Source organism: Moschus berezovskii, chromosome 23 (assembly GCF_049115385.1).
Source record: "Moschus berezovskii isolate FMDL1 chromosome 23, NW_MosBer_1.0, whole genome shotgun sequence".
Lineage (NCBI taxonomy): Eukaryota > Metazoa > Chordata > Mammalia > Artiodactyla > Moschidae > Moschus > Moschus berezovskii.
The window spans coordinates 21,382,770-21,406,786 of NC_142482.1; the positions used below are offsets into that span (position 1 = coordinate 21,382,770).

The 24,017-nt window shown below is 54.0% G+C and overlaps 1 protein-coding gene across 8 annotated transcripts in view; it reads left to right on the plus strand.

Annotated features, from left to right (window-relative positions):
- PPARD (peroxisome proliferator activated receptor delta) overlaps positions 1-24,017 on the plus strand; it is a 90,080-nt gene that overhangs the window by 60,952 nt on the left and 5,111 nt on the right. For 4 of the 8 annotated variants that reach the window (XM_088831424.1, XM_055406019.2, XM_088831422.1 and 1 more), the window contains 2 exons: positions 14,425-14,655; positions 23,147-23,326. In XM_088831424.1, coding sequence (XP_088687550.1) covers positions 14,425-14,655; positions 23,147-23,326 — 411 coding nt within the window. Of the gene's footprint in view, positions 1-9,898; positions 10,039-14,424; positions 14,656-23,146; positions 23,327-24,017 lie in introns of all 8 variants that reach the window. The other 4 variants (XM_088831426.1, XM_088831427.1, XM_055406020.2 and 1 more) reach the window with 4 other exon arrangements.

Genomic DNA, 24,017 nt, shown 5'->3' on the forward strand with positions numbered 1-24,017 from the left:
GACCCTGCAGGCGGGGACTGAGGGGAGAGGAAAGGAGCCCTTTCGAGACTGGGCTTGACCGGGAGCTGCAAAAGAGGTCAACACGGAGCAGCCACTGAGGACGGAGGAGAACCTGGGAGCCAGGCTGAGAACAGACATAAAGGGGGAAGGGCCCAGCAGTGTCCCCCGCGCTCTGCTGAGTCAAGTAAGATGAAGGTAATACGTGTTCAGTACGGGAAATTTTCAAAGTAGAGCACCATAAAAATAATAAGTCACCTGCCACCCTGTTTATGTAAGGAAACTTCCTTCCATTCTTTCGCTCGTCATTTTTATGGGAATCATGCTGTCTCTGTGGTTTTGTATTCTGCTGCTTTCCACTTAGCAAGCTTTTAAATAGTTTGGAAGCGTGAGTATAATGTCTGGATAATGCTCCATTTTCTGGGAGTGCCCTAATTTAATTAGCCATTCCTTTATTATTAGGCACTGAGTCATTTCTGTTATTTTTCATTATTATAAAAATTGATTTTGTTATTATGAATAACGTTGCCTTGAACAGCCTGGTCGGAGAAGGCAATGGCAAGCACTCCAGTACTCTTGCCTAGAAAATCCCATGGATGGAGGAGCCTGGTAGGCTGCAGTCCGTGGGGTCGCTAAGGGTCGACTGAGCGACTTCACTTTTACTTTTCACTTTCCACTTTCACACATTGGAGAAGGAAATGGCAGCCCACTCCAGTGTTCTTGACTGGAGAATCCCAGGGAAGGGGGAGCCTGGTGGGCTTCCATCTATGGGGTCACACAGAGTCAGACACGACTGAAGTGACTTAGCAGCAGCAGCAGCAGCAGCAGAACAGCCTGGTACAGTTTCCTTTGAGAGGAATTACCAGGTCAGAGGACATGATTACTTTTAGGTGAAGCTGACACGCGGGAGTCACAGTTTCTCCTGGACAGAACTTAGCTGTAAGGCTCTTCTGCGTCTCCTCTACCCTCAGGGAGGTTCAGAAGCCACTCCGCCCTGCCGACCCCCATTTCTGCCTTCTTCCACTCCAGCCGGAGTCGCGCGTCTCCTGGGCCGATCCGAGTTCCCTTCCATTTCCCGCGGCCTGGCTGTGCCCCCCTGCACTGCCCCTCTCCTTGCCACCATCCCCTGTTCCCCACCCGGTTAGTTCACGTGGCAGCAGGGGTTAGAGCTCCCCTGAGGCTCACTGAGCGTTAGGATGAGACAGCCCCGTGCAGGTGCTCAGTGTACGTTAGCGCTGTGCCCTCCTCTGCCTTTGACGAGTAAATGAGATCGCGTATGTGGAGGTGCCTTGTGAGCTTTAAAGGGCTGGCCAATGTCCAGATCTTAGTTATTGTTTAAAAAGAAAAGGTTTTGAGTAGCAGTGTCCCATCCACGCCCTGTAAGCACGTACCCCTGCAGCAGGGCCGCAGATGCACACTGGTTGGACTTGCTGGTGGAGACGAGGTGTCAGGAGTCGGGGGGGCTGCGGTGGGGCCGTCAGGGTGGCTGTCTGTGGTCACTGGCCCCCTGCCCAGCAGTGCCAAGTGCCACATGTGCTCCCGGGCGGGGTGGTGGCAGCCGAGGGGCAGTAAGACCAGACAGCGCTGGGAGGCTGGAGCCGGGCCCTTCAGAGCAGCAGTGGGTCTTGGATTGTCCTGTCCAGCCCTGACCCTCAGCCCGGGTGGGCAGGGGTGAGGACGCAGGTGAGGTGAGGGAGCCGCGCTCAGCTTTCCCTAAGGGCCCCGTCCCTCGGCTCCTCAGCCCGGACCCTCCCAGGAGTGGGACGGGGGACGGCTCCCCACAGCAAGCCCGCCTGGGCTCTGGGAGGTGGCCCCTGTCTCACGCTGATGCCCCTCCTGGGTGCGCGAGCACCCTGCAGTCCACCCTCCACGGCAGCAGAGGAGTCCATGTCTGAATGCTGCTCTGGTCCTGCCCATCCCCCTCGGTGCCCTCCTAGGCGCTCTGCTGCTCTTCAGATAAACAGCCGAGCCCTCTACCTGCCCCTCGAGGCCCCAGGTGGTCTCCAGCCTCATCCAGATCAGCTGCCCCGAGCTCCCAGCATGCCCGGCTCAGGGTCTCTGCCACCCTCCTCCCTCTGAGGGGTCTCTGTCACCCCCTTGCCCTGTCACCTGGCCTGCCTGCCTCTCAGTCAGAGGCCACGTCCTCCTCGGGACCCCCTCCCCAAGCGCCCATGCTAGGCCCCGTGGCAGTGTTGGTCCTTCAGAGCCCTGCTCATCCTTCAGAGTCAGGCGTTTGCATTGGGCACATGGTGGTGGGTGCTGAACCGAGTGAATGAAAGCAGCTGGCAGCAGAGGAGGGAAGAGAGGTACTGGCAGCGTCATAGCTCCCACGGTCCTTGAATGAGAACATTCTAGAAGTCCCCTCTCTGTGGCCCTCTGCCTGCTGGCACCCCCACGCTCACCGCTGCAGCTCCTCTGAGCAAGGAGGGTCCTCAGCTCTCAGGCTCCCAGGGAGTGGTCTCGGTCACTTCTCAGCACACCCATCTTTCACCTTCTAAGAACCTTAAAGCATATTATTCAGTTTTCTTTGTTCAAAGCATATCTCCCCTTTGTCCCCCCCATATTGAAGGTGTCCCATGCTCACTGTAAAAACTTTGAGGAACACAAAAAAGTAGAGTTAGGAAGATAAAGATCACCCATAACTGCACCCCTCAGAGGAAAGCACCATTAATGATTTGGCTGTGTCTTTCCGGTTTTATTTCTGTGCATTATGCACGTTTGTTTGTTTCTCCCCCCACCCCTGCTTGGTGTGAGATTATTTTTCATACTTTTTAAAATTTATTAATTTTAATTGAAGGATGATTGCTTTACAGAGTTGTGGTTTCTTTAGTTTGGTTTCTCCAAACATCAACATGGATCAGCCGTCAGTACACGTGTCCCCTCCATCCTGAACCTCCTTCCCACTGTGCGCATGTCTGGACATCCTTGTGGTTCTGTTGTCTGTGAAGCCAGGACTTGCAGCATCTCCTCGGTCCTCCGCGATGACAGACAGGGCAGCTCAGCGCCCTCACCCACGCCAGGCTGGGGGGCCCAGAGCTGGCTGCCCCCAGGCCTCTCCCTGGTCCTGCCTGGGGAGCTGTTCAGCCCGCTCTGACCTCTTATCTGAGCACCTCCTCTGTGGCTCCCTGAGGTCTCATTTTATTATAGCTTAGCTCTGTTCCACAGGGCTGATGGACTAACTCTTGATGGAATTGGAAAAATTCTAGAATGGTGGGGGAGGGGTGGCTGGCTGGCCTCCTCTGGTTCCCACAGGCTCTGAACAGGATCAACCCCTCATTCCTTGGGCTTGGCCTCCGGGGATTCCAAGGCCACAGTGCCCGGAGGGGAGTGGGGTGACCTGGGCTGACGAATGGGAGCAGAGAGCACCGTGGAGCTGCTGGTCTGGAAAACCAGGGCACTGGGTCAGCACCAGGTTAATGATTGAGAGGGAAGCTTGGAGCCAAGCGGCCAGGCCCTGCTCCCGTGGGCTGTCTCACCGCTGATCCAGAGGTCCGCTCCCCACCGCTACAGTGAGGGAAGGACGAAATGCAGCAACTGGGTCTTCCCAAGGGCCGGGCGGGGGACAGAGGCTCTGAAAGAAGCCCAAACCCAGAGCAGGGCGGGCCCTGTCAGCGCTCCCTTCTCACGGCTGATTGCAAGGAAGGAAATTGGGAAATTCAGGGTGTAGGTCCCTGGAACTCCAAAGGCCAGCACTTGTCCACATGGAATACCGCTCGCTCAATGCCAGCCTCCGAGGTGGCGGCAGCCACAGCCCGTTTGCTGGCTGTTCAGCATTTGCTGTGTGGTTGTCTTCTCCGCGCGATGGCCCCTCAGGTTAAGTGGTCACACCCAGCTTTAGGGCTGCGGAACTGAGGGGTTGGTGTCTCCTGCAAGTCACAGAGAGGCAGGAGCAGACCCAGGGTTTGACCCCAGGCCTGACACACAAGGCTGTGGGGCACTGCATCTCAAGGACAGTGATGGGTGAAAACATACAGTGGCAGCTCTTACAGCTGGACACAGTGTGGCTGAGGTTAATGTTTTTGGTCTGTTTATTCATTCAGTGACTGTATGCTGAGCACCCATTAAGTGCCAGGCACTGTGCCAAGTGCTGGGGACCTAACTCTGCAAGATAGATGGAAGGCATTATCTGGGAAACTGATTACATGGTGAGAACACACCATCTGACAAATGTTGCAGTTCAGTGCGGTAACCACAGATCTAGAAGGCCTGGCTCAGGGTTGCAGTAGACAGGACCAGCGTGGGAATAGTGAAGGTGAGCTCCCTAAAGAAGGAGGTGCAAGCGGCTCTGGAAGGAAAGTAGCCCTTAGCTAGTGGCGGGGATGGCATTCCAGGCTGAGGCCAGTGCCGGCCCCGGTGTTCAGGGTGTGATGCCGCACTTGTGGTGAGTGTCGTCAGGCTGGAGAGGGCGGGACCACAGTCTATGGCGGTCATTTTCTGGCAGGAGTATCCAGAAGAGCTCTAACCAGGTGTTCTTGAAAAAGCAGTTCTTGGCAGCTAGACAGAAGATTCAGGGGTGATGTCTCCAGACTGAGGCTCACAGATCTAACAGGGCAGGAACATACCAGCTTCTGGTCCAGTGTTAACACAGTACCACATGCATGGCACATAGTATAATGATTAAGACTTGAGCCAACCTGCCTGGTCTTAGATCCTGCTTTTCCAGTTACTATGTGACTTTGACTTGATTCCTTTCCCTCTCTGTGCCACAGTTGCCTAATCAGTTAAATGGAGATAATAACAGCACCTGTTGGTATGATCTAAATCAAATCCCCTACGATATACAGTGGAAGTGACAAATAGATTCAAGGGATTAGTTCCGATAGACAGAGTGCCTGAAGAACTGTGGACGGAGGTTCACGACATTGTACAGGAGACAGGGATCAAGACCATCCCCCAAAAAAGAAATGCAAAAAGGCAAAATGGTTGTCTGAGGAGGCCTTACAAATAGCTGTGAAAAGAAGAGAAGCAAAAGGCAAAGGAGAAAAGGAAAGATATACCCATTTGAATGCAGAGTTCCAGAGAATAGCAAGGAGGAATAAGAAAGCCTTCCTCAGTGATCAATGCAAAGAAATAGAGGAAAACAATAGAATGAGAAAGACTAGAGATCTCTTCAAGAAAATTAGAGATACCAATGGAACATTTCATGCAAAGATGGACTCAATAAAAGACAGAAATGGTATGGATCTAACAGAAGCAGAAGATATTAAGAGGAGGTGGCAAGAATACACAGAAGAACTGTGCAAAAAAGATCTTCATGACTCAGATAACCACAGTGGTGTGATCACTCACCTAGAGCCAGACATCCTGGAGTGCGAAGTCAAGTGAGCCTTACGAAGCATCACTCTGAACAAAGCTAGTGGAGGTGATGGAATTCCAGTTGAGCTATTTCAAATCCTAAAAGAGGATGCTGTGAAAGTGGTGCACTCAGTATGCCAGCAAATCTGGAAAACTCAGCAGTGGCCACAGGACTGGAAAAGGACAGTTTACATTCCAGTCCCAAAGAAGGGCAATGCCAAAGAATGCTCAAACTACTGCACAATTGCACTCATCTCACATGCTAGCAGAGTGAGTAATGCTTAAAATTCTCCAAGCCAGACTTCAACAGTACGTGAACTGTGAAATTCCAAATGTTCAAGCTGGATTTAGAAAAGGCAGCGGAACCAGAGATCACACTGCCAACATCCGTTGGGTCATCAAAAAAGCAAGAGAGTTCGAAAAACATCTGCTTTATTGACAACGCCAAAGCCTTTGACTGTGTGGATCACAACAAACTGGAAAATTCTTCAAGAGATGGAAATACCAGACCACTTTACCTGCCTCCTGAGAAATCTGTATGCAGGTCAAGAAGCAATAGTTAGAACCGGACATGGAACAACAGACTGGTTCCAAATTGGGAAAAGGGTATGTCAAGGCTGTATATTGTCACCCTGCTTATTTGACTTATATGCAGAGTACATCATGCAAAGTGCTGGGCTGGATGAAGCACAAGCTGGAATCAAGATTGCCAAGAGAAATATCAATAACCTCAGATATGTAGATGACACCACCCTTATGGCAGAAAGCGAAGAAGAACTAAAGAGTCTCTTGATGAAAGTGAAAGAGGAGAGTGAAGAAGTTGGCTTAAAGCTCAACATTCAGAAAACTAAGATCATGGCATCCAGTCCCATCACTTCATGGCAAAAAGATGGGGAAACAATGGAAACAGTGACAGACTTTATTTTCTTGGACTCCAGAATCACTGCAGATGGTGATTGCAGCCATGAAATTAAAAAACACTTAATCCTTGGAAGAAAAGCTATGATCAACTTAGCATGTTAAAAAGCAGAGACGTTACTTTGCCAACAAAGGCCTGTCAAGTCAAAGCTATGGTTTTTCCAGTAGTCATGTATGGATGTGAGAGTTGGACTAGAAAGAAAGCTGAGTGCCGAAGAATTGATGGTTTGAACTGTGGTGTTGGAGAAGACTCTTGAGAGTCCCTTGGACTGCAGGGAGATCCAGCCACTCAATCCTAAGGGAAATCAGTCCTGCATATTCATTGGAAGGACTGATGCTAAATCTCCAATACTTTGGCCACCTGATGCGAAGAACTGACTTATTGGAGAAGACCCTGATGCTGGGAAAGATAGAAGGCAGGAGGAGAAGGGGACGACAGAGGATGAGATGGTTGGATGGCATCACCGACTCAATGGACTTGAGTTTGAGTAAACTCCGGGAGTTGGTGATAGACAGGGAGGCCTGGCCTGCTGCAGTCCATGGGATCACAAAGAGTCAGACACGACTGAGCAACTGAACTGAAGGGGACAGCACCTGACTCTGAGAGCTGCTTTGAGGGTGAGATGTGTCAGCATACCCACAGGCTGGTGTGTACTGAGCCCTTAGTGAATTGGATGCACCACAGCTGAATGGGTCGAGCTCACAGACTGACCCTCCTCAGAGCATTCAGTCTGCTGCTGGCATCAGGGAGTGCCGTTTCCTGGGGCTGACTTGGTAGGAGGATTAGGGTCCCAGGTGGCTTGGTTGCTTGAACTCCAGATCAGGCCTCTCTGGAGCTCTGGGCCTTTTGGGTTAAATTACTCACTTCCTCTGCCTAGGAAGTCTGCCTGCCACATGCAGAGTGGATGGGGTGGTGCCACCCGCCCAACTTTAGCTCCCAAAAGGGGCAAGAGGTCGGGATGCTTGCTTAGCAGGCTTGCCTGAGTGTGTGTGCAGGCCAGGATGAGTAGCCCAGGCATTTGTTTCATGAGAGTTTCTTTTGATGGAGACTTCATTTTCTGTCCAAGGGCCGCAGAGCAGCACCCCTTTCGTTCTGGCTGCAGTACCCGTGTCCTGTTGGAGGGCAGCATCAGCTTCTCAAGTGGGGCCAAGCTGTGTCCCAGGGAGAGGCTGTCTGGCCCTGGCACAGTGCTGGGGGTGACAACAGCAAAGACCAAGGTTTCTCAGCCACAGAACAGTTAAACCTAGTGCCTGGTGCTAGTTTTAGTCACAGGGCTGAAGAAAGGAAAAAGGGAACCGGGTTTATTGCAGGGAGAGTGGTGGGTGGGGTTGTGGCTACCTGTGAAAACCCAGCTTATGGGCCTGGGCCCAGGGGGAAGGGCGACCTTGGCTTCTGGGTAGAGGGCAGACCTCAGCTGCAGACGGAACAGCCGGGGCTGTGTGACAGTGGATGGCTTCTGGCAGATTTCAGGGATGGGCTGGAGCTTAGGGTTATATCTGAGTGAGCAGCAGCCCCAAGGGCTGTGTTTGTGTGTTTTAGAACAGCCATACTGCAGCTCCCCCTCAGTGGTCACAGGTCGAGGGACAGCTCCAGGCTGTGCAGGGACATCCTCCTGGAATCCAGAGACCCCGGCCTCAAGCCCTGAACTCTAGCCAGAGCCCAGAATCGCATCCGGTTTCAGGAGGCCACCACTTGCCCCCCCAGAACCTTAGAAGAGCTTCTCTGGTCGTGGTGAAAGAACAGTCTCCCAGCGGGTCTGCAGACAGGACGCCGGGGCTCGGGACTGTTGGGTGCATAAGGTGGCCTCGGGCTCGCAGCTCCTAGGAGGCCAGCTGGAATCGGGCCCTTGGGGTCTGCAGCCTGCAGTCCTCTGCTGCATCCTCCGGCGTGTTCTCTGAGAGACGCTTGTCAGGGCGGGCGGGCCTGCGCTTTTGGTCTCTTTGTTCATCTGCCCAGGGGAGCCCCTGGGGCTGGCCCTGGCGGGAGTGGGGGGCGGTGGAAGTGTGCTTGTGAGGTCTGGGCCAGGCCTGCCCCGCAGAGGGACCTTGGTCAGCTCCTGCCCGCCCCGCCCAGGGTCCGTCCTGACAGTGAACTCTGTCCTGTGTCCTGGGGTCATTCAGAGGGTACGGGGGAATGTGTGAGAAAATACTGTGTCAAGTGTCTATACAGGGAAGCATGGTTTTTCCTCCTGTTTTCCTCCTCCAGGGGGGCCCCAGTCCTCGTGGCCCTCACCACAGCCCTGGGGGATTTCCCTGTCTCCACCGACACCCCGTCTATACAGATCCCGAAGCAGTCTGTTCCGATCGGCCTTGTGCACTCATTTCTGTGGTCAGGGCCACCGCCACACCTGGGGCTCACGGAGGTCCTGTTGCCCGCCTTCTGTCACCACGTGGCACAGCCCCCGACACTGCTCGTCAGAAGCCTCCTGGATGCCTCAGCCACGAGCCCCTCACCCGCCCTGCCCCCTCCGCCTCTGGGCCTTTTCGCTCTGTGAAGCGTGAGGAAGCCGTGTCTCCGGCCCTGGTTGTGTGGATGCTTACTAGTTTCTGGCGAGGGTCTCCTCCACGCCGGGAGAGGCGCACGCTGCCCTCGGTGGCCCCCGAGGTCCGTCCCGGTGCTGCCACCACCCTCCCCGCGGCCCCACTCTCCTCTTGTGGCCTGCTGCTGTGTCAGCTTGGGTGGTGTTCAACTGCATGAACCTGAAATCTGGCAAACTGGGCCTTGGGATGTTAGCATTTAATTTTTCCACCTAATAAGTGGTCTGGAGACCGATGTTCCAGGGCCGGTTCCGCAGCTCCACGAGGCTGTGGTGACCCGGCAGCTCCTTCCTACTTTGAGCCTCACCCTCTGGAGCTGTCTTCTCAGGCTCGTGTTTCCAGCAGACCCTTCTAGCAGATTTCTGTTTGCATGCGGTTGGTCAGAATCGTCACCTGAGCACTGTAACCGCTGGACAGCGTGGGAAATTGAGTGTGTAGCTAGGCACATAGCTGATCCACGAAAGGTGAGAGGGCTCAGTGAGAAGTCAGGGGAATTGGAGTCGGTCGCACCTGGGGGTGACTGCCCCAGGCGGCCACTCGCTCATCAGTCAGGGTCACGCGGCAGCAGCTGCGCCTCAGCATTTCCCTTGCTCTAGGTCCAGTGATTCCCAAGTTGAGTGTCCAGGGATGATCAGAGAGTGATCCTTGAGGAACCAGTTTACACTAACCAGACTCCCATCCCTGCAAGTGAGGGCAGCAGTTCATGCTTCGTGAATGAGGAAAGCAGCCCTGGAGTGCATGCGTTGGCCAGGTCTGCTTAATTTTTAAGAGAAACAAGAAAGCCAGATTTTAAGTTTTTTTTTTTTTTAAATGTATTTTGAAAAAGTCTAGGGTTCTAGAAATACTGAAAAGATCGTACAAAGTTCCCATATACCAGACACACTTAGCAAAATTGAGAAATGAAGTCTGGTACAGTACTATTCATACTAGCTGAATCAAGCAGACTGCAGACTTTACTTGAAACTTCCCAGTTTTCCCACCACCACACCTTTTCTGCCACAGGACCAGTCCACCATCCTCCGTTGCATGCGGTTGTTAAGGCTCCTGTCCATGAGACTTTCCTCAGTCAGAAAGCCAGAGTTTTACATGACTTCTCCCAAGTTCTCCCGTTCTGCTGTAATAATTTGGAAACCATACATTCTGTTTACAGTATCTTATTGGTTACCTTTGAAACTCTTCCATGTACATTTGGCTCAACCGTAATGTTCATCAGCATCTCCACTGTCTACTGAGAGAGGACTCGAGCAGTTTAACGCTCATCACATCCTCTCATCTTCCACATTATTGTTTGTAAGTTTTGCCTTTTCATTTTATTCCAATTTAAATTATTTTTAGGATAGGTAACATGCTTAAAGTTCAGAATTTAAAGGGTATCATAGTAACCCAATATTGTAAATCAACTATACCCCAACAAAATTTTTTTAAAAAAATAAATGGTACAGTGAAAAATCTCTGATCCAGACACTCAGTCCCCTCCCCAGAGGCAGCCGGTGTTCCTAGTTCTTATGTGGCTTTCCAGCACTATCTTATCAGATCAAATCCAGCTTTGGTATATCTTTTTTGCATAAAGTATAGCTCTTCACTTCATTTTGCAAATTGCTTTCTTCTCTTATTAATATATCTTAGAGATACTCCCATATCAGTCCATAAACATCATCATCCTTGTTTATGGCTCTCCCTTGTTAATGGATATCTAACTTGTTCCCCACCCATGCCAGTCAAATAATTCTATAATGAGTAACCTTGTGCTAATACCGTGTGTCACTATCTCTCAGTGGAAGGATAGCTGTAAGATACAACCTAGAAATGTTATCTCTGGGTCAAAGGGAATGTGTCCAGTAATTTAAAACATGTAGGCAAATTACCCTCTTTAGAGGTCATGCTAAGTTACCTTCCTATAAGGGACATGTGAGATTATGTTTCCCCATGCACATAGCCATAGAGTGTTAGCATTTGTTTTAATCTGATTGTAAAAAGTATATTTCAGGGAATTCCCTGACAGTCCAGTGGTTAGAACTTTGCACTCTTACTGCCAAGGGCCCAGATTCAGTCCCTAGTCGGGGAACTAAAATCTCACAAGCTGCCACGATGTGGTAAAAAAAAAAAAAATAGAGTATAGTTCAGTGATGTTTTAATTTGTATTTCTTTTTATAAATGATGTTGAGCGTGTTTTCATGTGTTTAAGAAGTAAATGTATACCTTTTACCTATATTTTCTGTATCTTGGGCCCATTTTTTTGTTGGATTGCTGGTCTTTTACTTAATTTGTAGAAACTACTTTAGAGCAGTTAGCCCTTTGTCTGATGAATTGCAAATATGATTCCCAGTCTGTCACCTGTTTTGTTTTTTTTTCTCTTCTGGATTTTGTGTGTGTGTGTGTGTGTGTGCTGGGTCTTAGTTGCAGCACATGAACTGTTGTTTACAGCATGTGGGATCTAGTACCCTGACCCAGGTGTGTGTGTGTGTGTCTGTGTGTGTCTGTGCGCGTGTGTGCTGGGTCTTAGTTGCAGCACATGAACTGTTGTTTACAGCATGTGGGATCGTGTGTGTGTGTGTGTGTCTGTGTGTGTGTGTGTGCGCGCGCGTGTGCGTGCTGGGTCTTAGTTGCAGCACACGAACTGTTGTTTACAGCATGTGGGATCGTGTGTGTGTGTGTGTGTGCGCGCGTGTGTGCGCTGGGTCTTAGTTGCAGCACACGAACTGTTGTTTACAGCATGTGGGATCTAGTACCCTGACCCAGGATCAAACCTGGGCCCCCTGCGTTGGGAGTGCGGACCTTAGCCCCTGGACCAGGGAAGTCCCTGAGGGTTTTTTTATTTTTTGATTTTTGGTTGTGTTTTCTTTTTTAAGTTTGTATTTTTATGAAATAGCATTTGTTAATTTTTTACCTGTAAGTTTCTACCCATTAAGTTTTGTGGATTTTAGTATCACTTCATCCACCTAGCTTTTCAACACTTTTTATAGTTCATGTATTTTTGTTTTAGCTTTAAAACCTTTGATTTATTTGGACCTTGTCTTGGTATAAGATATAAGGTAGGGATCCAGATGGCTACTCACTTGTCCCCGTATTATTTCCTGAAGAATCTGTCTTTTCTTTTTGGTTTGGAGTGCCATCTTTTTAAAAAAATGAATGTATTTATTTTTAATTGGAGGATAATTGCTTTACCATATCGTGTTAGTTTCTGTCAAACAGCAACATGAGTCAGCCGTCGGTCCACACATGTTCCCTCCTTCTTGAGCCTCCCTCCCACCTCCCACCCCTCCCGCCCCCCTAGGTTGCCACAGAGCATGGGTTTGAGCTCCCCGTGTCACGTGGCAAACCCCCACTGGCTGTGTGTCTCACACACGGTACTCTGTTCGTTTCAGTGTGAGTCTCTCCATCTGTCTGCCTGGAGTGCCATCTCTATACCGTTAAAGTCCTGTCCCGCGTGCATGCGTGTCTGCTTATGGACTTTGTATATTCTCTTTCAGTGATTATCTGTCCTTGTACCAGTGCTTCACTGGCTTATTTACCATAGCCTTTCTATGTAATTCTTTTTATTTCTCTCCAGTTAATTCCCTACCTCCATCCAGCCTCTTTGCTTTCTTCAGGTCCTGTCTTTTACTCTCAGTAGGCGACTGCCCCTCACACTCAGGTTAACTCACCCGTGAGGTCCCTTCACATGACAGTGCTGCGGCTTTTTGCGTTCTCCACATCCCGTGCCCTTGAGTTACTCCCCTCCTCTCAGTCGCTCTGCCCCGGAAGACCTCTCCTTTAGCCACAGCTTACTGAGTCTCCTCTATTCCAATAAACCTCCTCCTGGCTTTGCTAGTTTTTCAAGCTACCTCTTATGAATATTTTTTCCCTGATATAATCATTTAATAATAAGTCTCCTTCACTGTCCCAGCTTACTTGGTCCCACTTACTCTTCAGAACCCTGCTTTCTATCCCACCCACTTAGCTGAAATTGGTATAACAAGCTCAGAGATCACCTCACAGTCACCAAATTCAGTGGTCGTGTATCTGTTTATCACCCTTAAACTCTGCAGCATTTGACATGGTTGACTACCCTCCCCCCCAAAAAAAAACCCAAAGCCAGCCCTTCCCTTGTCCCTGACACACTTGGCCCTTCAGAGTCTCTCCATCTCTGGCCGCTGCCTCATCATCCGCTTTGGTATCCTGTCCTCCTGTGACATGTCACTGTCCCTTAGTGAACTGAACTCCGTCCTATGGCTGTCCTGTCGGTAAATGTGCACCCTCACACATCTCCAGATTCCTAGCTCCCCAGCTCCTAGAGCCTGGCGCTGAATTTCCAAGCTGCCTCTGGGAGACCAGTTTAAGAGGTCATTGTGTCAGTCCACACAAGGGAAGACGAAGGCCTGATGGCAAGGAACGATTAAGAGGGAACAATTTGCTGCCAACTGGAAGTTGCTTTACTGTAGCACAGGGGTTCTCAAGCTTATCCCATGCCAAACTGCTCCCAAACCAGTCAAAAGAGAATCTATGAGGATAGCTCCCCAGTGATTCCAGTATAGCCAAGTTTGCAAGTCAGGGTGAGAGAGGTGAGTCTCGAGTGGCTCCCGTTTTCCAGCTTTGATAGGCAGGCGGTGGGCGTCTGGGTCACAGAGGTAGTATTACCAGAGGAGGGAAGGACCAGCTCGGGGCCAGAACGTGGCTTCTGTTTGGATCGGTTGAGTTTGAGCTGCCTGAGGGACATCCAGGGTGCGGTCCCAAAGGTGCTTGAATTTCCCTGAGACAGGTCTCTCCTGCTGTTAGTTTCCCGGGTCTGCACTGCCACAGGATGGTCTAGTCACGCGCCCTGTGGCTTGATGTGTGCATGCCGGGATTCAGCCCGCCCTCCCAGCCATCCCTTCAAGCCCTCTCTCCTATGGCACCCCTCGCCCTGCCAGCAGGGTCCCCCACCACTCCTCAGTGTGTCGCCTCCGTGACTCTTCTCAGGCTGTATCCCTGAGAGCTGTTCCCTGCCTGACTCTCCCCACATCTCTTGGCCTTAGCCCCTCACTTATGTGTGATTTGTGGACAGGACAGGCACAGGATTTGTGCCTCCTCCAGGGTGATGTATGGGGGTCACCAGATTCCGGGACAGTGTGCATCGCCCCTTACCTGGTGGCTCTGCGCTGACGATCTGGTTGCAGACCTGTCAGCTGCCGGCCTAGTGGGCGTGGTGTGTGTCTTTTTCCTTCTCCAGAGGCAGGAAGGGTGGGCTCCACTGCCTTCAAGCCGGGTGCTTAGGAGAGAAATGATTCTTGGGCCTGGTGAGAACAGGATGGGGGTTGGGGGGCCCGATGCATATAAGGACCTCCAACAGGGGCTGGAGAATTTGACACAGGCCCTCAGGCCATTCCCACGGGGCTCCTGCAGGCTCAGGAGGCTCAAAGAGCAGGGCGCGGGGAAGGATTCACGGGGGCGCGTCGCCCACCACGTCTGGCTCACAGAGACTGCTCTGAAGCCCACAAACCTGCTTTAAGAGCCAGGTGGGCAAAGGGTGGAGGGGCAGTGACCTGTGATGCCAGGAGTGGAGACTGGCTCACTGCAGGCCGGAGGCACTCCTGCCCCAGTAGGGGCAGCAGGACGCACCCCTCCCGTCCTCCCAGGTGGGGGCTCCTCTCCCCATCTGTTCCCACTCTGTCACCCTCTCATCCTCCCCAACTTCTTCCTGTCTTCCCCTTCATCCAGGCTGACGGGAACTGCCCTGTAGAGATCCGTCTGCGTTCTGACCCAGATGATGCCAGAGCTATGACCGGGCCTGCAGGCGTGGCGCCCAGGGGAAATCAGCCATGGAGCAGCCCCCAGAGGAAGCCCCTGAGGCCCGGCCAGAGGAGGAGAAAGAGGAAGCGGCAAAGGCAGAAGGAGCCCCAGAGCTCAACGGGGGACCAGAGCACTCACTTCCTTCCAGCAGCTACACAGGTAAGGGGGGCACCGGGGACGCAGACGGAGTCGGGACGGGGAGCCTGGCCTACTGTGAACAGCATCATTGTGGGGTGCAGGGGAGCAGAGTGGGTAAGGGCCAGAGCCAGGCAGCCCGGGGCCACACCCTGGCTCTGCTGCTCATCAGCTGCAGGATCTCAGGCGAGTTGTATCCCTTCTTCCGATAGAGCACAGGTTATAGCAGGTGTACATGCAGGCTGTTGTGGGAACTGAAATAGTTAGCGTGTGGAATGCGTGTTGCTGTTGGTATTCCATCTCTCATACTACAAGGGGCCCAGGACAAACGTGCATCAGCAGCATCCAGAAAGATCACCTGTGCGTGTGACGATTAGGGTTAGACAGAATACACAACTCAGTTCATCTGGGGCTAGTTACACATCGTCAGGGTGCTTTGTAATTAGGCAGATGCTAAGCAGTTAGTGAGAATGGCCGGAATTAATAGTACTTTGGTGCAGCCAGGCAGAGTTTAGCTTCTCCTGCCTCGCTTGTTGGTTCCTCGGTATCTACTGCCAGCAGCAGTGCAGACGCCTTCCTCTGGTACCTTGGGCCGCTCCATCCTCCTCCTCCTCTCATCATCGTGATGCTGGGTCCACCGCCAAGGGCACCTAGACACCCCCTCTCCGCCCCTGGCTCTCCCTGCTGCTGATGCCGCCCCTTCCCTCGCCGCCTCACCCCAGCTCTCTCCCACCCCCTCCACCTGAGTGCCGCCGCGTTCAGCGGTCCTTCTCCCTTCCCACAGAGGGAGCTCCGGGCAGGTAGAGGATGTGCTGCCCGGAGGGGCATCCCGACTTCGCTGCTGGCTTCAGCTGAAGGGAATCCGAACTGCAAGTGGTGATGCGGGCAGAGGAGCGGGCTGGCCCCACAGAGATGGCTCTGGCCCCTGGGTCTGCATGGGGAGAAGGAGGCGGATGGGATCCAGAGTTGAGGCAGGGCGGATGGGGGCTGTTGAGGTTGGACTGGCCCCCGCCTGAGCCCGCAGCTACAAGAGGCCTGGATCCCTGGGTCACACGGCTCTGAATCTGCACAGCAAGAACCCGGCTTTTGCGGAGGTTCCTCCTCCTCGAGGCACAGGGTAGGGCAGGGCGACTGGAGAGCCATCGGCCGACCCTCCAGTCCCACCAGACACCCAGGCATGAGAGAAGTACTCTGCTGTGACTTCAGGCCCCGAGAGACGGTGTTCCCCCGCCCCCAGGGTCACCTGCTCCCTGTTGGGTGACTGGTACCTGGGATGGCTTTGCAGAACAACCTTCCTCAGAAGAGAGGACTGGCTAAACCTGCAGCCGTCCGTCCTGCAGTGCTCACAGCCCACACTATCTGACCTGGAGCCAGGCACGGAGGGTTAGGAGGCAGAGGGGAGACTCTGGGGGCTTAGAAGGAGCACGAGATGTCACCAGGGACATCAGGGGAGAGAGAAGGGGAAGAGAGGGCCTTGGGGTCGGTGGCCTCACTGCCTGCCCTGGCCCACACCATCCCCGGGCACGGAGAAGTTACCAGCGTGGTGTCCTGTCCTGTGGTTTCCTGTACACCTTGGGGGACCATATCTCCAAGTGGTAGCCTGTTCACATGCAGAGCAGCGCGCGGTAACTGGTGCCGAAGCAGGCGAGGCAAGTGACGTGATGGAGTCTTGGGGAGCTGGTGGGTTTTCGGGCACACAGGGAGGTGTCTGGAGCAGAATTTGCCCAGCCGGTCTCACAGTGCTGTGTACGATGTGGTTTTTAGTAGGTTCCGTGTGTCAATAAATGGATGACTTAGCAGTAGAAAGACCTACTTATTCAGTAATTGAAACCGGAGGGGGTTGTTTAACCTAATCACTTAAGTGAAAGCCATAGTATATAAAATTCTACAAGGCAAGCCCCCCACCAGTAAAGCAGGAGCAGGCAGTTGACGATAGGGCAGACAGACAAATGGCCAGAAAACAGGAAACATTTCTCAGTCTACCAGCCAAAGAAGGACTCTTCAGATGAGATGTCATTTAGTGTGTGAGTTTGGTGGCGAGGACCGGGCTGGCCTTGCAGCCCCTGAGCGGGGGAGGGCGGCTTGGCGGTGCAGGCTAGCTCTTCTTAGGCGTGTGCTCAAAGCTCCTCTCTGAGGAATGTATCCAGTGTAAATACTTGATCAGGGTGCACAGAGATTTCCACACTCATCCACAGCCACGCTGTGCATGATAGCAGAAAACTGGAAAGCGCCCATGTGTGGGGAGCTGGTTATGTAAACTGTGGGAGAGCCATGCAGTGGGGTGCCGTGCGGCCAGTAGGAAGACTGAGGTGGGTCTGTATACACTGACAGGGAAGTAAGCTCCCGACTGCTTGAGGATCCCACTGTTTAAAAATCCTCACGTACCTCGGAAGGCACTGGAAAAGAACAGCCAGAGGCCTGGGAGCTGCTCAGAGGAGTAGGATTGTGGGAGGGGGGTCTGTCACGCGCTGCAATCATGCCCTTATGTGTTTTTCCCAGCAAGCCTGCAGCATTCTCATCACTTAAAAAGCAAATGAATCGCTTTCTTTAAAAGGGTGAAATAAACTAGTTATTGTTTTCTTAAAAAAAAAAAAGCAGCCAGCAGGTGAGGGGCCCCGGGAACAGAGCGTCTTTAGTCGGGGATCCCGGCACCCAGGGCAGGAGCCCCAGGTCTGCTTCTCTGGACTGCGGGCCTCTGGGGAGGGCCTCACCTCTCCAATCTCAGTCTCTTCACCCTCTAAGGCTGCGTCCTGGAACCGCACTGCTGGCCTCACGGTCAGGATTTCTGGCTTTCACCCTGGTGGCCCGGGTTCCACCCCTGGTCGGGGACGCTGCATGGTGTGGCCAGAAATCCTGCCCATCTCAAGGGCCAGTGGGTGAGGAGTCACGGTGGCATGTGACTGGCCACGGGTGTGCCAGCACCTGCCGGTTCCCTGTTCCTCCCTGTGGGTCTGTGACTTTGGCCTCTGGAGTCCCCTTAGGGACCCAAGAGGATGACGCACCGTCTCAAGCCCTGAAACAGCAGGGAGGTCGCATAGTTTGGCTCCCTCTGACGCCCCCAGAGGTTCTGCTCTGACACTGTGCCTCTCTACCAAGCTCAGCACCCACCAAGCAACCCCGCTTCCAGGAGGCGGGCAGGACGGGCCTCGCGTGAGCACTCAGCAGTGAGGACGCTCGCGTGCCCAAGTCCATGCCCAACTCCTCGGCCAGCAGGGGCGCTGAGCCAGCCCTCACCCGCCTCTCGCGCCCCCTTCCCTCCGGCGGCAGTGATGAACCTCCCAGTCACACCCAAGGGGGAGGTCAGGGGTCTCCACACAGGACTGAGGGAGACAGAGTATCCTTCCTCCTGGCCTCGGCACTTCCTCTCACTCAGCAGTGCCTGACAGGGGTCTGCAGGGGCTGGCCCTCCAGGGGAGGGCACGGCTGGGGACCTGCCCTGAGGAGCCCGCAGGCCAGGCAAACAGGAGACTGCTGGATCACCCAGCCCCAGAGTTCCACAGAACTGGCCCTGTCTTCAGAGGCTGTTTGCTTTTGGGGCTCTGCCAGCAAAGTAAATAGACAGGTCTGTTCCCTCAGGGCCACCCTCCCAGCTCTGACAAGAGCGTGCCTCCAGCGATGGAGACTAGATAGGCTGGCAGGCGGAGTGATGACGTGAGTGAGGTCAGTCGTGTGTGTTTGCTGAGCTTGTAATCAGAGACGGTGCAACTGACACTTCACTCCCTGCGTGATGGGGCTACGGCTTATGCCGAGTCCAAACACTCCAGTAATACGCTCGGCAGTGACTCATCTCCTCACTGATCCTAGTCACAAACTATTGATTAGTGGTTATAAACACACATACACACATGCACGCACATGTAGGTGTGGGTGGTCATCCAGTGCAGGGGGTCAGAGCTCAGCCCTGGGGGTTCCGAGTTGTAATTCTCAGTCTGCCACAGTGTTAGGGTTCTGTGGAGAAAGAACCAAGAGCAAGAGTGAGTGTGTGTGTGCGTGCGTGCGAGTGTGTGCATGCGTGCGAGTGTGTGTGTGTGTGCATGCGAGTGTGTGCGTGCATGTGTGCGAGTGTGTGTGCGTGTGCGAGTGTGTGTGTGTGGAGAGAGAGAGATTTATTTTGAGGAATTGGATCATGTAATTATGACGATTGGCAACTTGAAATTCTGCAAGGCAGGCCAGCAGGCTGGAGGCCTGTGGGCAGTGATGATGGCACTCGAGTGGGAGGCAGCCTGCAGGCAACATTCCTTCTGCCTTGCGGAGGCCTTGATCTCATTTTCCTAAGGCTCTCAGCTGACCAGCAGGGGCCTCTCACATTGTGGGGAATCCTGATTTAAATATCAGTTGTATCAAAAGATACCTTCACAGTAACATGTTAGACTGGATTTGACCAAAAACTGGGTTTCCTGGGTACCTGGCCTGGCCGAGCTGACACAGAATTAGCCGCTGTCAGCACTTCACCTGGCCTCCTGAGCCTGTTCCCTCACCTCTGAAAGCGTCGTAAGAGGACCTGCTTGAAGGGTTGTTGCGTGGGTCGCGTGGGGCTGATGTGCGAGGCGTCCAGTGGAGGTCCTGACTCTGGGCATGCACTCACACAGGGCGCTGTTGCTTCAAACACGTAGCCCTTTGGGGGTTCTCAGATTGAGGCTGCAATCCCAGTCCTGCCATGCACTGCACAGGTGACTGTAGACAAAACTCATAACTTCCTGGGCCTCAGTCCCCTCATATTTAAATGGTGGCAGTTACTGACTCCCAGGGTGGTTTGAAATGATGTTCATGCTCAATTGCTCAGTCTTGTCCGACTCTTTTGTGACCCCGTGGACTGTGGTTTGCGAGGCTCCTCTCTCCCTGGGATTCTCCCACTGGGAGATCATGGGTGGGCAAGGAGCCTTCAGAAGTGGGTCCCTTGAGTGGGGAGCATTCTGCCATCATCACTTTTGGGTAGGATATGGTGACGATTGGAGAATAAACTTTTAAGCCAGGTGGTGAACAGGGAAGAAACAGAACCTCTATCTTTGGAAAGCTCACCATGAAGTAACAGGAATACCCCAATACATCGGTTCCCCACAGCAAGACCTCCCACTGCGGGATACGTGCGCTCCACGCATCCCCGCCCCTCAGCTCCCCGGTTACTTGTGTTCTCTTACCCCCTCAAATAGGCAAGGTCGGGGGGCTGGCACTCACCCGCCACTCCTGCCCCAGGCCTCCCTCCCTCCCCTTGGCTGCCCACCACCTGGCGGGGTGGGGGGCAGACATACCAGGGGTGCCGGTGCTGCCCTGCGCCTGTCTCCCCCCAGTCCAGTTTGCAGCTCTTCCTGACTGCTCCCCGCCACCCTCGGGATACTCACCGGGGCCTCTCCCTCATCCAGAGATCTGCCTGTGTCGCTGGTACGTGGGCTTGGCACCTTGGCTTCTTCCAGGCGGAGCAGGGGCGCCCAGGCTCATTCGGAGCTCTCCCGGCCTCACATGCAGAGGGCCCTCCGCCCCCGTCTTGGTTTCTGTGAAGCCGTGGAGAAGAGCCAGCAGCCAGAGAAAGGAGAAGGCTCGACCCCTGCCATGTGGGCCCAGGCCTGGGAACTGCAGAACCTTAAGTCCCATCCTCACCAAAGCAGATTTACACAGCACTGCCAAGGTCCAGGAGCTTCTCTGTTAACGCCTGTGCTCCTCACCGTGACTCTAGACAGACACTACTGTCAACTCCTTTTGCAGAGGGGACAGGCGCAGGGCACAGAGCTTAGGTCTGAGCCTTGGACCCCGACATTCTCACCCCCCACACCAGGCCCGCTGCTTCTGAGAACCTGGAACCAAGTTGGGGGTCGTCCGAAGCCCTGACCTTTGTGCCCAGAGGGGAGCGGTCGCGGTCCCTGACCCCCTCGCCCAGCAGCAGCTCCCCCGCAGGCCTGCTCCTCGCTGCCTGCCCCACCGCCAGCCAGCCTTGGGTCGCTGCCTTGGGTCCTGGTTTCCTCACCCCCGCTGGTTGAGGGCAGGGTCCGACTCCAGCTTTGCGCTCAGCAGGTGCATAGCAAAGGTCTGTTGAGTGAAAAGAGAGGGTGACATTGCCACAAGCAGTGCCACCAGCAACCAAGTGACCAGACGCCTGCCAGCCCTCCAGGGCCACAACGGGGACAAGGAAGCACCCCTCTTCATGGGGAGCTGGGAGCAGCCTGGGGTGATAGGTCACTGTGAACCCAGGTTCGGTGGAGGAGGTGGCCTTCGAGATCCAAAGAGAATGAAGTAGAGACGTGCCGAGGCTAGCAGGGCAGGCAGACGTGCAAACCGCAAAAGCAACACCGCTTGCGAGAAGTGCCAGAAAGTGAACACACACACAGACCACACAGATCGGGGAGGAAGTGCTGGAAACCCTCCCTGCCCGCGTCTGCGCAGGTCTCCACGGAGCCTCGTCACGTGTTGTCTCGTTTTTCTCCCAGCAGCTGGTGATGTGAATCCCATGCCCTGTAGGAGCGGCGGGTCCTGCCCGGCCCCTCCAGCCAGAGGGCACCAAGGGCCTGGGCACCCAGCCGGCTGGAGGACCCTCAGTCCACAGTCACCGGGCACCTGCCCTATGTCCAGCTTCAGCACCCCGCTAGAGAGAGGCCCTTACATCCTGACAGGGCCACCCAACTCTGAGTGCACTTAAGGGTCCCTGAGACCGGAAGGGCTCCCTCCCCCAGGCCCCCCACCCCCCGCAGTGAGCACCCTTGTCCTCAGGCAGAGTGGCGCAGCTGCAGCCCGTGGAGCGCCTGGCCTCTGTGACCGGCCTGGCTTTTCAGGAAGCAGGGGCCGTGTCACCCCTACCCGCACAGCCGGGAGGCGAGCAGCTGCTGCGGGCTGCTGTTTCTGTCCTTCTCCCAGGGTCCTCCCGACCCAGGGATTGAACGTGTGTCTCCTGTATCTGCGGCACTGGCAGGCGGGTTTCTTTACCATTGAGCCACCTGGGAGCCCTCTGTTTGTTCGTCTATTTGGTGCATCATGGATAGTGGCGGCATGCAGGGTCTTCATTGCGGCCCTCGGGCTTTCTCGGTAATTGTGGCTCTTGGGCTGTGTAGTTGCAGCACCCCACTTTAGTTGTCCTGCAGCACGTGGGATCTTAGTTCCCCGGACAGGCATTGAACTCACATCCTCTGCACTGGAAGGCAGGTTCTTAACCACGGGACCACCAGCGAAGTCCCAGCAGTCAAGACCTTGTGCAGTGGCCGTACTGTAGAGAGGGCAGAAGGCACCCGGAGCACGTTACATCTGGGCTGACCCCCACGGCTGGGGTCTCCCCGCAGCACTGTCTGCTCCCAGCTCCTCTGCTCTGGGGATTTGGCCCCTGCCCCTGAGGAGGCTGTGCATTCATCAGGGAGGAAGGCAGAGGACGGCAAGCTGTCAGGCTAGCCTGGCAGAGGAGACTGGTGACCCACGACATCACGAAGCAGCATTGTGCTGAGGCTCAGATAGGCCCCCTTGCCGGGGAGGGCTCATTTCTGAGCGTCCGAGGAGGCGTTCAGGAGAGGCCCCCAGCCCTCCTTAGTGAGTCAGCCGGCAGCACTAATACCCCGAAGCCCCCCGTGGCCAACTGCTTTCCTCACTGACACTCTCAATCCGGGGCTCAGACGTCTGTGCCTTTATTAGTAATAGGAAAACACTCAAGGAAGTTCAGCCTGCTGCCCGGTCAGCATGACTGAGACTTCTGCTTTTTCTGCTCAGTCAAGCAAGAAATTTCGTGGGAATAAACTAAAGCTTCTTGAGAGACTCTTCACAGCATCTCTGGAGTCCATCCAGGAATCAGACTTCTGGGGTGGGGGCGCTTCTGAAGCCCCTGCAAACCATGCCGCACACTGTCTCCCATGGGCCTACCCAGTGGAGTCTTGTAAACCAGGGAGCCACTTCCTAAGGACCGTCTAAGAGGATCTGTCTGCTTCTTCCCTCTTGCTGCCGTCCTCCCAAAACACAGCCATCCCCCATGCCCTCTCTCACCAGTGGTGGGTCTGCCCAGGCAGGCTCAGACTCAGCCAGATAGTGAGCAGAATTTCTGGAACACCTGCAGGGTGTCAGGTCTGGGGAAAGGGCTTTGGACACATTCACCCTCCTCCCAGAGAAGCTGTCATTAAGCCCACATTCTAGGTGAAGAGGCTAAACCTTGGAAAGGTTGACTCCCAGAGGTCACGTAGCCCTTAAGTGGCTGAGTCAAGACTGTGATTCACAGGCGTCTTCTTGCCTCCTGTGCTCCCCTGAGGGCTCTGGTCACCTCTCCAGGCCCCTAGGCCCGGCAGGACATGAAGCCACCCTGTGTGTGTGTCTGCAGACCTCACCCTATGTTGTGTATCCACAGACCTCTCCTTGTGTTGTGTCTGCAGACCTCGCCCTGTGTTGTGTGTCTGCAGACCTCTTCTTGTGTTGTGTCTGCAGACCTCGCCCTGTGTTGTGTGTCTGCAGACCTCACCCCGTGTTGTGTGTCTGCAGACCTCACCCTGTGTTGTGTATCCACAGACCTCTCCTTGTGTTGTGTCTGCAGACCTCGCCCTATGTTGTGTGTCTGCAGACCTCTCCGTGTGTTGTGTCTGCAGACCTCTCCCAGAGCTGCTCTCCACTCTCACTGCTGGACCAGCTGCAGATGGGCTGTGATGGGGCCTCGTGTGGCAGCCTCAACATGGAGTGTCGGGTGTGTGGGGACAAGGCATCTGGCTTCCACTACGGTGTTCACGCGTGTGAGGGATGCAAGGTACGGGCTAAGGGCGGGCTGTGCTCACATGGTGAGTTGACCTGACAGAGCTTTCCTGCTGGCAGGCGAGGCCCTGACCAAGACCCACTGCGAAGTTCCTACCTGGGAGGCAGCCAGGCCTTTGGACCGGTTCCAGGCTGAATTTTGGGTCCTGCAGCAGAGGAGGGGTTCCCTCACCTGGCCTGGACTGGGCACCTGCGGTGCTGACCCAGCTTCTCACCTGGGCCGCTGGCGCCCCCTGGGGACCGGACAGGAGAGGACGTGCAGGACTATATGCGGGTCTTGGGCTTGCGTCTCCTCCCTGAGTTCAGGGCTTCCTGCGCCTCAAGGCCCCAGGAGGGGCTCTTTTATAAAAAAGGAAACATTTTAATTCTTTTTCCAGGAGTGCTTTTGGGTTCTTTCTCCTGACTGCATACCCATCAAAATTTCACAGATGATTTTACTAAACAACTGCCTAGAAAACTGCAGAACCAGATGCATTTACTAGTAAATTAAGTTAGCCAAACTAACAAAGAAGCACTTAAATATGGTATTTTATTTGAATTATTTCAAAAGTTTTAGAATTGTTTTACTTTCCTTCTGCTTCTCCTCTCCAGTGATATTCCCCCGTTACTTCCAAAATTCAGGAATTGTTTTATCTTAATGTATAATCAAGCCCCTGAGTGCAACCCAGCGGGCAGGGCAGGAGCCT